This window comes from Coregonus lavaretus (genome assembly GCF_964263955.1).
Source record: "Coregonus lavaretus genome assembly, chromosome: 3".
Lineage (NCBI taxonomy): Eukaryota > Metazoa > Chordata > Actinopteri > Salmoniformes > Salmonidae > Coregonus > Coregonus lavaretus.
Window position 1 is genome coordinate 28,405,655 of NC_139990.1, and position 13,198 is coordinate 28,418,852.

The 13,198-nt window shown below is 42.3% G+C and overlaps 1 protein-coding gene across 1 annotated transcript in view; it reads right to left on the minus strand.

Moving 5' to 3' along the window:
- The window catches only part of LOC311110003 (ephrin type-A receptor 7-like), a gene marked incomplete at both ends in the record, with an annotated part of 174,100 nt that extends 161,205 nt beyond the window's left edge, over positions 1–12,895 (minus strand). The window contains one exon of the mRNA XM_084152959.1: positions 12,817–12,895. Within this exon, the coding sequence (XP_084009085.1) occupies positions 12,817–12,895 (79 nt within the window). The remainder of the gene's footprint in view (positions 1–12,816) is intronic.
- Positions 12,896–13,198: the final 303 nt, after the last annotated feature.

Consider the following 13,198-nt stretch of genomic DNA (forward strand, 5'->3'; position numbering starts at 1 on the left):
ATGTTTGCATCAAGTGGGATCAATCTCTTTACAAATGTGCCTTTCAAAACACAATAACCTTGTTGTGTCCAATCAACCCAAGAGGGCTTCCAATCAAATATGTATTGGATGCTTTAAAGTCCAGCCCATCTGCTTGAAAAATGCATTCATTCACATGAAGTGTTTGAACTCCTATGGCAAACACAGTGGATTTCCCCATTGAAATGTGGATGAAATCAGTGCATTACAGATATGTCTGCTATGATGCATTGTACACATCATATTTGCAGCACAGATGAGGAGGAGGAAGAACATGATGGCATGAATATGATGATGCAGGGATTTTAGTGAGATTGGAAACACTACAGAAGTGTCCCTGCACACAGAGAGTAGCCTACAAGCCGGTCAACAGGCCTCGCCGAAGTGAGAAATGTAAATGTTAGAAGTCGCCATTATTGTACAGTAGGTGCATAGGAATTTCAGATTGGTATTGCATGAGTGAGGTCAAAAGCACCACAGTCTAAATCCCCTAACGTGCCGTTCGGACGTTGCAGCAACATAGGACTAGCGGGCGAACATGAAAAGACATTAGGAACTAGGGTTGGGCAGTATCCCGGGATATACGTCACCAGAATGCTAACAAAATGCTAACAAGTACTAAGGAAACCTCATAGAGGATGCTAAGTAAATGCTAACGAGTGCATGTGAATATGTACTAATAATAATACTACTACTACTAATAATAATAATAATAATAATAATAATAATAATAATAATAATAATAATAATAATAATAATAATAATAAGCCATTTAGCAGACGTTTTTATCGAAAGCGACTTACAGTCATGTGCGCATACATTTTTACGTATTGATGCCCCACGAGGTGAGATCTTGCATGGAGCCCCAGACCGAGGGTGATTGACCGTCATCTTGAACTTCTTCCATTTTCTAATAATTGTGCCAACAGTTGTTCCCTTCTCACCAAGCTGCTTGCCTATTGTCCTGTAGCCCATCCCAGCCTTGTGCAGGTCTACAATTTTATCCCTGATGTCCTTACATAGCTCTCTGGTCTTGGCCATTGTGGAGAGGTTGGAGTCTGTTTGATTGAGTGTGTGGACAGGTGTATTTTATACAGGTAACGAGTTCAAACAGGTGCAGTTAATACAGGTAATGAGTGGAGAACAGGAGGGCTTCTTAAAGAAAAACTAACAGGTCTGTGAGAGCCGGAATTATTACTGGTTGGTAGGTGATCAAATACTTATGTCATGCAATAAAAAGCAAATTAATTACTTAAAAATCATACAATGTGATTTTCTGGATTTTTGTTTTAGATTCCGTCTCTCACAGTTGAAGTGTACCTATGATAAAAATTACAGACCTCTACATGCTTTGTAAGTAGGAAAACCTGCAAAATCGGCAGTGTATCAAATACTTGTTCTCCCCACTGTATATACACACACACACACACACACACACACACACACACACAGGGAAAAAATTATTTGATCCCCTGCTGATTTTGTACGTTTGTCCACTGACAAAGACATGATCAGTCTATCATTTTAATGGTAGGTCTTTTTGAACAGTGAGAGACAGAATAACAACAACAAAAATCCAGAAAAATGCATGTCAAAAATTTTATAAATTGATTTGTATTTTAATGAGGGAAATAAGTATTTGACCCCCTCTCAATCAGAAAGATTTCTGGCTCCCAGGTGTCTTTTATACAGGTAACGAGCTGAGATTAGGAGCACACTCTTAGGAACACGTGTTTTTTTTCTGGATTTTTGTTGTTGTTATTATGTCTCTCTCTGTTCAAATAAACCTACCATTAAAATTATAGACTGATCATTTCTTTGTCAGTGGGCAAACGTACAAAATCAGCAGGGGATCAAATACTTTTTTCCCTCACTGTATATATAAAAAAAAAATGTTATTGACGGTATTAGAAAATCGTAGTCATGGTATTTCAAAATACCCCGGGATATGGTATATACGGTATACCGCCCACCCTATTAGCAGCACTCTCAGGCTGATGAGCTGCCCCCAGAGCCAGGCTCGGCGAGGCGAGCACTGACACAGCACAGCGTGGATGAGGAGAGGGGAGGCTCATGGGAGGGGAACAGACATTAGCAGGGTGGACATGACAATCTGTTTCATATCTCGTGTGCCTTTAGTGTCCTGTCCAATATAAAATCCCTGGATAGATGGGCACATGGCATGGACCTCATGTCATGTTTTACAAGCCGCTAAAGAAATCAAACCTTCTGGGTCACAGAGGTTTAGATTACCAGTGGATGGCTCAAACAGTAGTGAATTTCATACAAGTGTAACTTGATCACCTCAAGAGCGGCAGGCATATACAGTAATTCCATGTTAGGATACAACAAACTACATAAAAAGTACACCGTATACCCTGCAAAACAAACGCATGGATATTCTGATCATTTGCTGTGTAATGAAGACATTGAGGAGTATTCATTGTGTGTGTGTGTGTGTGTGTGTGTGTGTGTGTGTGTGTTCCTCTATGCCCTTACCCTGACCTGTGATACAGCAGGTAATACTGCAGTCTAAACCAGGCTAGATTGAGGCTGATAGTCTCTTAGCCAACAGCTGTGAGAAGAGGACCAGCACATGTAACCTTTGGGAATAGGAGATGGCACATTCAGTCACAAGCAGGTACTATACCTGGGTACCAGTCTCTTTAGCTAATCCACTCCCTTTACTCCATGTCATGTGTCATCTTCAAATATGAACATTATCATTAATGAGCTCGAGGAGTACAGTCTCTTTGGTGATGACAAGGAGTGGAATGTTAGCTAAAGAGACTGGTACTCAGACTAGGTACTATAGGCCCTATTGGCTTTTCCTTTACCACCCATCTTGTATGCCAAATACAAAAGTTTAGTACTTCCAAGGCCGGTTTCTAAGCATCAGATTAAGTCTATTTCGGGACTAAAAAGCACTTTCAAATGGACTAAAGTTGTCAGTTCAATTCCCACTTGGACTACATAATATACTGTATTGAATATCCATTATCCACTCCATTATTATCACTGTACAGTATATACAGAGGAGAAAATGCATTCTTAAAGACAAAAGAAAACAGCAGCACTCCCTCCCTTTCTCAAGGTAAATGTTTTCTATATTAATGAGGCCTTTTATACTCAACCTTTAAAGGAACCTTTACAAAACAACATGCCTTGTAAGGAAGGGGTTAGGGTCTGGAGTGTGTGTTTAATGTACACTACCAGTCAAAAGTTTGGACACACCTACTCATTCAATAGTTTTTCTTTATTTTTACTATTTTCTACATTGTAGAATAATAGTGAAGACATCAAAACTATGAAATAACACATATGGAATCATGTAGTAAACAAAAAAGTGTTAAACAAATCAAAACATATTTTATATTTGAGATTCTTCAAATAGACACCCTTTGCCTTGATGACAGCCCTTGGCATTCCCTCAACCAGCTTCACCTGGAATACTTTTCCAACAGTCTTGAAGGAGTCCCCACATATGCTGAGCACTTGTTGGCTGCTTTTCCTTCACTCAGCGGTCCAACTCATCCCAAACCATCTCAATTGGGTTGAGGTCAGGGGATTGTGGAGGCCAGGTCATCTGATGCAGCACTCCATCACTCTCCTTCTTGATAAAATAGACCTTACACAGCCTGGAGGTGTGTTGGGTCATTGTCCTGTTGAAAAACAAATTATAGTCCCACTAAGCCCAAACCAGATGGGATGGCGTATCGCTGTAGAATGCTGTGGTAGCCATGCTGGTTAAGTGTGCCTTGAATTCTAAATAAATCACAGACAGTGTCACCAGCAAAGCACCCCCACACTTGAAGAAACTTTCAAAGTTCTTGAAATGTTCCGTATTGACTGACCTTCATGTCTTAAAGTAATGGACTGTCGTTTCTCTTTGCTTATTTGAGCTGTTCTTGCCATAATATGGACTTGGTCTTTTACCAAATAGGGCTATCTTCTGTATATCCCCCCTACCTTGTCACAACACAACTGATTGGCTCAAATGCATTAAGAAGGAAAGAAATTCCACAAATAAACTTTTAAGAAGGCACACCTGTTAATTGAAATGCATTCCAGGTGACTACCTCATGAAGCTGGTTGAGAGAATGCCAAGAGTGTGCAAAACTGTCATCAAGGCAAAGGGTGTGTAGAATCTCAAATATATTTTGATTTGTTTAACACTTTTTTGGTTACTACATGATTCCATATGTGTTATTTCATAGTTTTGATGTCTTCACTATTATTCTACAATGTAGAAAATAGTAAAAAGAAAGAAAAACCCTGGAAGGAGTAGGTGTCCAAATGTTTGACTGGTACTGTATGTGTGTGTGTTCAAGTGAGGGGTTTAATGTGTGTGTTTTAATATGTGTATGAGTGTGTTGCACGTGGAGGGGCACACGTTTCGGTTGTTTTTAAAAACATCTCCCCAACCCCTGCTACTGTATTGACGCGCTCCCCAGAGTCCCACTGTCCATGTTCATCTCCACTTTGAGTTTAGCAGCATTATGAATATTGACCGATGTGACGTGGGGAGCGAGCTAGCATGGACTGTATTAACCTTGGCTGCTGCTTCATTGACCCCCTGCTCGTGTTAACAGCTTTGGTGGTGGAGGATGGAAACCTACAGAGCAGAGCAGGTCATGTTAAGGTTTCTCACACTCTGCAATATCTAGATTACCCATGCATGCAGATGCTAAAAATGACACACAGAAACAGCCTTCGGAAAGTAGTCAGACCACTTTTTCCACATTTTGTTAGGTTACAGCCTTATTCTAAAATTGATTAAATTGGGGACCTTCAATGCTGCAGAAATGTTTTGGTACCCTTCCCCAGATCTGTGCCTCGACACAATCGAGTCTTGGAGCTCTACGGACAATTCCTTCAACCTCATGGCTTGGTTTTTGCTCTGACATGCACTGTCAACTGTGGGACCTTATATAGACAGGCGTGTGCCTTTCCAAATCCTGTCCAATCAATTGAATTTAACCACAGGTGACTCCAATCAAGTTGTAGAAATATCTCAAGGATGATCAATGGAAACAGGATGCACCTGAGCTCAATTTCGAGTCTCATTGCAAAGGGTCTGAATACCTATGTAAATAAGGTATTTCTGTTTCTTGTTTTTAATAAATTTGCAAAGATTTCTAAAAATCTGTTTTCACTTTGTCATTAAGGGGTAGTGTGTAGATTGCTGAGGAAATTGTTTTATTTAATCCATTTTAGAATAAGGCTGTAACAAAATGTGGAAAAAGTCAAGGGGTCTGAATACTTTCCGAAGGCACTTCACACACACAATTCCTAAATCAGAATATGCCATTGAGCTCCATCTATCCCAAATAACCCCATTGCTCACTAGAACCAGTATAAAGTCTCCTAATCATTCCTCACTATCCAATAAGGCTAAAGCATCAGCTAAAAAGACATCCATCTTACTTCTAACATCTCCATCGGCACACACACAGCGTTCCCGCAGATACAGCAGAATAGCGTCCGTCCTTACAGGGGAACAAAGGAAAATCAAGTGACTCTGGGAGGCTTTAAAGATACACACATAAAATCATTCAATCCATCACAAAGTCAGTGTTAGCCTTTGGTAAGTAAGCAAATGCTTTAGAGTGCACAGAGTCATTTTGAGGACTGTTGGACTGTATTAGGCTATATATCCCATGTTGGAGAGCTATGCACCAAAGGAAAGGTGACTGGTTAGGACGCTCCCTTTTTCGCTCCTCCCTCATCCCAGTCTCCCTCACCCCCACCACTCCTATTTCTCCCTCCTTTCGCTCACCATGTACCTGGCACTTTCCTCTCCTCTCCTCTCTGTCTCTGCCATCAAAATGACATCGCTCAAAAAGCCCAGAGGGACAATGTCACGGACACGCCTTCCAACTTCACAAATCACTTTGACCTTTCGCACACAGCGAGGTCACCACTATCAGCTCCAGAACCCCTCTGCCAACAGAGAAGGACCGGGGATCTGAGCCCACTGGTTGGCACTCACAAAAGTGGTTTGTATCAATCACTAGGGAAGTGACTACTTTGGGTAATCTGCTTTCAAAGCATGTATCACAACTCATTTTAGAGAGTTATAATGAAGGATAGAATCAAAATGAGTTGACTGTCTTTCATGGGGCGGCTGCTTAACCTGGTTAAAGCCTCACCTGCCGGTAAATAAAGGCAGGTTGATGTTTATTGTCATGAGTCTTAATTTGCATAAAATATTTTTGTAGCTTTTTGGTATTAATTTAAGGTTAGGTTTAGGCATTAGGGTTAACAGTGTGGTTAGGGTTAAGGTTAGGTTTAAAATCTTTGATTTTGTGGCTGTGCCAGCTAGTGACCTCGCCGCAGAGCTGCATCAAGAACAAGATTTATGACGATATCTATCAATTTAATCACTTTTGCAGTAAAATATTTCTTCACAACCATCCATTTCATAAATGGGAGAAATTAGAGATGTGAAAAAACATGGTTGTGTTCTGTTCTACCTCGGGTAGAGGTATTTAAAAAAATGAAACCTATTTTTGAGGATTGGCCACTAGCCTACAACACACAGTGCTACACAGCTATGCCGGCACAAACACAATGAACCCAGAGGCTACGCTGCAGTTTTAGCCCAGGTTGCATCTCCCCTTCTCCCCGCTGCACAATGGGTGGATATGGAGGGAAGGAGGGAGAGAGGGAAGTAAATGAGATCCCGATGAGATGCCAAGGTGTGTTAGCGTTGAGGCGTGGGGAATGAGAGAGCGACTGCAAGTGCTAGATTGACTGTGCGAGGAGGGGGAATACTCCCCGCACTGCCTACAGGGCCTCAGCCGTATTAGCGCTCGTTAAATCAGCCTGGGATGTGAGACGCATGGTAAATGTGGGGAGGCACGTACGCACATACAGGCCTTGCTCACACACACCTAGCCTAGGTGCATGCAGAAATCTGAGAGACACAACAAGAAACGCAAATAGACACAGAGGGAGACCTAGTGAGACAAACACAGAGACACACAGAATTAAACAACATGATTTCCAAAACATGAACAGGGACAGAAAGAAATTCACTACCAGGCATACCTATGAAGACACATTACAAAGATCCACAAAAAGGCACTCAGAAAAAGGAATACACACAGACATACACAATATCCTCTGCTGCAGAAATGTTTTGGTACCCTTTCCCAGATCTGTGCCCCGACATAATCCTCTCGGAGCTCTACAGGCAATTCCTTCGACCTCATGGCTTGGTTTTTGCTCTGACATGCACTGTCAACTGTGGGACCTTATATAGACAGGTGTGTGCCTTTCCAAATCATGTCCAATTAATTGAATTTACCACAGGTGGTCTCAAGGATGATCAATGGAAACAGGATGCATCGGAGCTCAACTTCGAGTCTCATAGCAAAGGGTCGGAATACTTATGTAAATAAGGTATCTGTTTTATAAAAACTTGTTTTCGCTTGGTCATTATGGGGTATTGTGTGTAGATTGATGAGGAAAAATATTAATTTAATCCCTTTTAGAATAAGGCTGTAATGTAACAAAATGTGGAAAAAGTAAAGGGGTCTGAATACTTTCCGATTGCACTATATCTCTAATAATACAGATAGGATGGAGAGAGGGAGCTGAACAACAGACAGAGGCAAATCCCCCTCGTGTTGAGAGCCCCACCTACAGGGCTGCCAAACCCAGCCTTCAGAAACACCTTGCTTTCACAGCAATTAATCGCTGTCACAACATCAATTATTCCAGGGAAACGACTCAAGCTGGCAACACTGAGCTGTGTGTGTAAAGCGCTCTATAGTATCATAGATAAGGGGTTATCAACGAGGGGTTATGCGTTCTATGGAAAATAATGAATGACGTAGGTGTGTTCCACAATGTGCCAGCGGAGTGGAACTGACCTTCCAAAGAGTTGCATTATTTTCCACAGAACGATTAGAGCTCTGAGTTGATTATCCCTTTTATGCCATGGCTAGTAGCCCTGAGTTGATTATCCCATTTGCCGCTATAAATGTGTTCATTTGCAGGTAGAAATGTGTAGCTAGCAAGTTTACTCGATAGCTACAGTAGTTGCCTTGGTAACCAAACAAACAGACTTGCTAGTTTAGCTAACCAACCCGCCAGTCCTAGCTTGCTATTATGAAAATTAAATTCAACAATGCCAATAATGTTTTCAATTCAACTTTTGCTTTCCAAAGCAGCTCAAACATAGAACATGTAAGATTGAACTATAGGCATTAAATTCCACCGTGCTGATATACCGTGCGTTATAGCAAAAATAATGCACGCTCTAGAATGCCCTTCAAGCCAATCAGAAACGAGTATTCAACAAAACCATGGTATAATACTCAATACGTGTTTGCGTGAACACTATGCTATGTCAGTGTGGATTAGTATGCATGCAAGACTGTGTTCATGTGTGTGTACAGTAAGAAAGCTTGTGTGTGTGTGTGTTGTCGGCATGCCATGTCATGTGGGTGTGTGAAGCGTGTGTATGAGAGGATGTGTGTGTAAGTAACAAAGCTATTTTTGCGTATGTGCAGCGTGTGTGTGTGTGTGTTTGCATGTTCGTGTTTGTGTTTGTACATGCAATGTGTGTTTGCACAGTCTGGCTCAGCTGTGCTTAGAGACTGCCGGAACTAACCCTCGCCTGGGGGACGCATGCGATTATGTGCTCTTCCTCCTCTGAATCCAAGCACTGATTAGGACGTTTTACTGGCCTCACCTGAGCCTAACAGTGACACGCAGCCCCAGCCCTGCCTGCATCAGAGCCAGGCTCAATACCTCACAACCAGAGAGAGATAGCCCACTGGCCAGACTACTTTACTGGACAGAAAGAGAGGGTAGAGGGGGGTCATCAATAAGCCAGCTTTCACGTTCTGCCCTCGGTTTTGAGAGATTGTAAGGGAATGAGACAAAGGAAACCAGTTGCTCTATGCAAGTGTTAGCCAGAATAGATTCCGACCCTACGCTTGTTTACAGCTGCACTGGGATCGGACAGGCTTCCTGTTTAGATTAAGATACTGCGGAGCTGGCGCGGGATATGGCTCGGAAAACGTACCTTAACCCAGGGATGAGAAATGCGTTGTACTTCGACTTGTCCCATTATCCCAACTGTTACACCGAGAATATTGAACAACTGCTAAAAACTGGCATAAATAGTCTGGGTGGCCATTTGACTAATTATTTAGCAGTCTTATGGCTTGGGGGTAGAAGCTGTTAAGGAGCCTTTTGGACCTAGACTTGGCGCTCCGGCACCGCTTGCTGTGTGGTAGCAGAGAGAACAGTCTATGACTTGGGTGACTGGGGTCTTTGACAATTTTTTGGACCTTCCTCTGACACCGCCTAGTATATAGGTCCTGGATGGCAGGAAGCTTGGCCCCAGTGATGTACTGGGCAGTACGCACTACCCTCTGTAGCGCCTTACGGTCTGATGCCGAGCAGTTGCCATACCAGGCGGTGATGCAACCGGTCAGGATGCTCTCGATGGTGCAGCTGTAGACCTTTTTGAGGATCTGGGGACCCATGCCAAATCTTTTCAGTCTCCTGAGGGGGAAAAGGTATTGTCGTGCCCTCTTCACAACTGAGAGCATGTCACACAGTCGTCCGGAACAGCTGGTGCTCTCATGCATGCTTCAGTGTTGCTTGCCTTGAAGCGTGCATAAAAGGCATTTAGCTGGTAGGCTTGCATCACTGGGCAGCTCACTGCTGGGTTTCCTTTTGTAGTCCGTAATAGTTTTCAAGCCCTGCCACATCCGACGAGCGTCAGAGCCGGTGTGGTAGGATTCAATCTTAGACCTGTATTTACTCTTTGCCTGTTTGATGGTTCGTCTGAGGGCATAGCGGGATTTCTTATAAGCGTCCGGATTAGTGTCCCGCTCCTTGAAAGCGGCAGCTCCTGTAGCGTAGCATCTGCGTCATCTGACCACTTCCGTATTGAGCGAGTCACTGGTACTTCCTGCTTTAGTTTTTGCTTGTAAGCAGGAATCAGGAGGATGGAATCATGGTCAGACTTTCCAAATGGAGGGCGAGGGAGAGCTTTGTATGCATCTCTGTGTGTGGAGTAAAGGTGGTCTAGAGTTTTTTTCCCCCTGGTTGCACGTGACATGCTGGTAGAAATGAGGTAAAACGGATTTAAGTTTCTATGATCTGTGGTTAAAAAGATAAGGGCCTAAAAAATGATTCTCTTTGATTTTCAGAACCTGCAACAAGATTCTAGCCAGGGGGAGGGTATTTTCTTGCTCCCCACATCACTGCGAATCTCATAGTGTTTGAAAATCACTTTTTTTATGTTTTACCTTTGTCTTTATATTTGTTTTCACATATGAAGATGCATATTGTGCTGGAGACAATGAAAATGAGGTTGAAAAGTGGTGGAATTGCCCTTTAATCTCAACAGGAAGCCTGTCTGACCCTAGCCTCTTATAATCTGAGAGTGGATGACTTACACTCATCTCAAACATGTAGACTCAGCATTCCCGAACAGTCTTTTGAGAAAATGACCTTTGAATGTTTTGGTACCTACTGGAGAGCTCTTCTTTGTCTACACCCATTCAGCATCGTTCACACCCTCTTAAGCTTTAGCCCCACCCATCTCTTTATGGGTTGATCCGAGTGTTCTGTCCTAAAAACAGTAGTCAAGCACCCAAGCTAACTGGCTAACGTTGGCTAGCTTGCTAGCTACTTCCAGACAAATGAGAGAACAGCTCACTGACCTTTTTACTCAGCCTAGCAGAGCTGGTTAGGCTGTTTTTATGTTATCCAGAGCATTGGTGACTGCAACTGTGCTTCTGGCAACAATTTATGCTTTTTTGCCAACGTTTACGGACACCGGCCATATTCAATGGGTGTTGCGCATTCGTAAATTTGTCAGTTATTCTGCGCTCTGACACACTCAGATAAGAGTGCTCTGAAATCGGAGTAGATAGCCAGAGTGAATTTACCAGCTATGTCTATCAACAGTTGTCGCAGTGACATTCTATTGAAATGGTTACTTGCATAGTGGAGTCTTTTGTTAAGACATGCAGCTAGCTAGCTAGGTAAACAAAGAACCATAATCCCAACTCATGACGTTACTACCCTGCAGATACCATAATCCCAACTCATGACGTTACTACCCTGCATGAATCTGCAGGTAGCTAACCAACCAGGTTCAATGTTAGCTAGCTAGCTAACAGTACACTTTAATATATATATTTTTTAAAGCTGCGTTAGACATGATTACCTACACATACTGACCAGCTCAAATAGACAGAAGCGTGCTATATGGCAGACCAATCTGAACTCATCTCTCGGCATGTCCAGCCCACTCATTATCTCAGCCAATCATGGCTAGCGGGAAGGTTGCTGTCTTTCTGTGGCTAAACCAACTAGGCTCGTAATTTAACCATTTTATTTGTATTTACAGCTGGTATACAAGTTTGTTATTAAGGCAAATGAAAGTTCAAGTTAGAAGATAAGTCTTTCCAATGAAATCATCAACCAATTAGTTGACAATTAGTAGGCAATGCCTACTCATAATTTGTTAAAATCACATGATGCACACTGATGATATCAATGGAAGCGATTGTCTTCCTCTGTCTTTTTTACTACAAAACATAGAAACGTGCCATTTTCACATATGTTGATGTTGGGGTGGTGCTGGAGTTGATGAATATGAAGATGTATTTAATTTCCTTTAACCGAACCACAGACTGAAAGTTCGACAATGTTTGGTTACATTCGGCTATTGTTTACAAAATGTTGCATCAAATGCTATGAGTCAGGAAATTGACAAAACAAGCGACAGAACCTACCACCGCAAAAAGTCGAGTAAACAATACTTTCCTGTAGATATTTTATCTCCACTTTCTACTGTCAAAAGTATCAATAGCACAGACAACAGGTAAAGTAAGTATACATATTATTTTATTCAACATTCTGGCTTGTAGCGATGGTTGCGTCTTTTTCAGGGCAACTTCTTACACAGAATATCCATGGGGTAACCATGGTAACAATCTGACGCATGTCCGATCCCAGTGTAGCTGTAAGCAAGCAGCATAGGGTCGGAATCTATTCTGGCTATGCAAGTGTCTGAGGGCAACAATGTTTCCTATTCAATCTGGTTAACGAAGTAAATGCTGAGATGTAGCCTAGTGTTGAAATATATTTTTGGTTTACAGTAGCCTATCACTGTTTTTGTTGCGTTTCATACTTTTTGAGGAACAGTGGGCTATTTTTAACAGCATGCTCATACAAACTACAAAATCATTACAATGTTGCTGCAAGACTACTACTGTCCAGGTTTAACGGTTTCCGTTCAATGTCACAGTGATAAATGGACTCAGTTTGTAACAATGCGATTGTAGGACTAGGCTATATATACACGCAACAAGATAACAGTTTGTGAATCCTTGTCCGAAGTCGGTAAAGTTGACACCTCGCGTTTAGTTTTTACTTACATATCACGCCATTTTTTTATATTTTGTCCACATGTTCAACTGTCACTTGGCTACTGAAAAGAGATGCGTAAAGCTGCCAGCTGTTTGAAACACAACGAATGTATCTAAGGGGGCATTCACGCAAGAGCGGTTTTTCCGAACTCTTGCGTGTTTCCCCCTTTTAAATGTTCTTAATTCCTAAAGGTAATGAGATTATTTACTTAACATAGGTCTATTTGTACAAATATACAACGTTGTCCGCATCGCTGAACTTCCGCATCACCGTGCGTGCACCTGCAACGGGACTGGTGATTCCGCTGGGCTGGTGTGGACATTAATTCATCCACCTGCTACGAGCAGTCCGGGGTAAAAAAAAACATATAAAATAGGTTCCACATACCTTCTTCCGCGTGACAGCCCTTGTTTCCATTCAGCAATAATATCCAAAGAACCGAAATTTGCGTTTTAAAAAGCTCCATGTTTGAATGTCCAGCCTCGCGAAGCTCTTGTCATCTCTCTCCTGCTCGCGCGCAACACACACCAGAGCGAAGCTAGAGCCGTCCGGGCTAGTGCGAGCTTCACTCACTACGCGGCTTATTTGATTTCTCGTGGGAGGGTGTTGTGCCTCAGATTGACATCATGCAAGTGCAATGAAGGAAGATTTCGAAACGAGGGTACAAGGTCGCCTATCAAAGCGCGCGGGAATGAATCGCAATGCCAGGTGTTTTCTCTATTCGAATCATCATGCTTTGTGAAAATATATATATATTTCACCTCGCCTG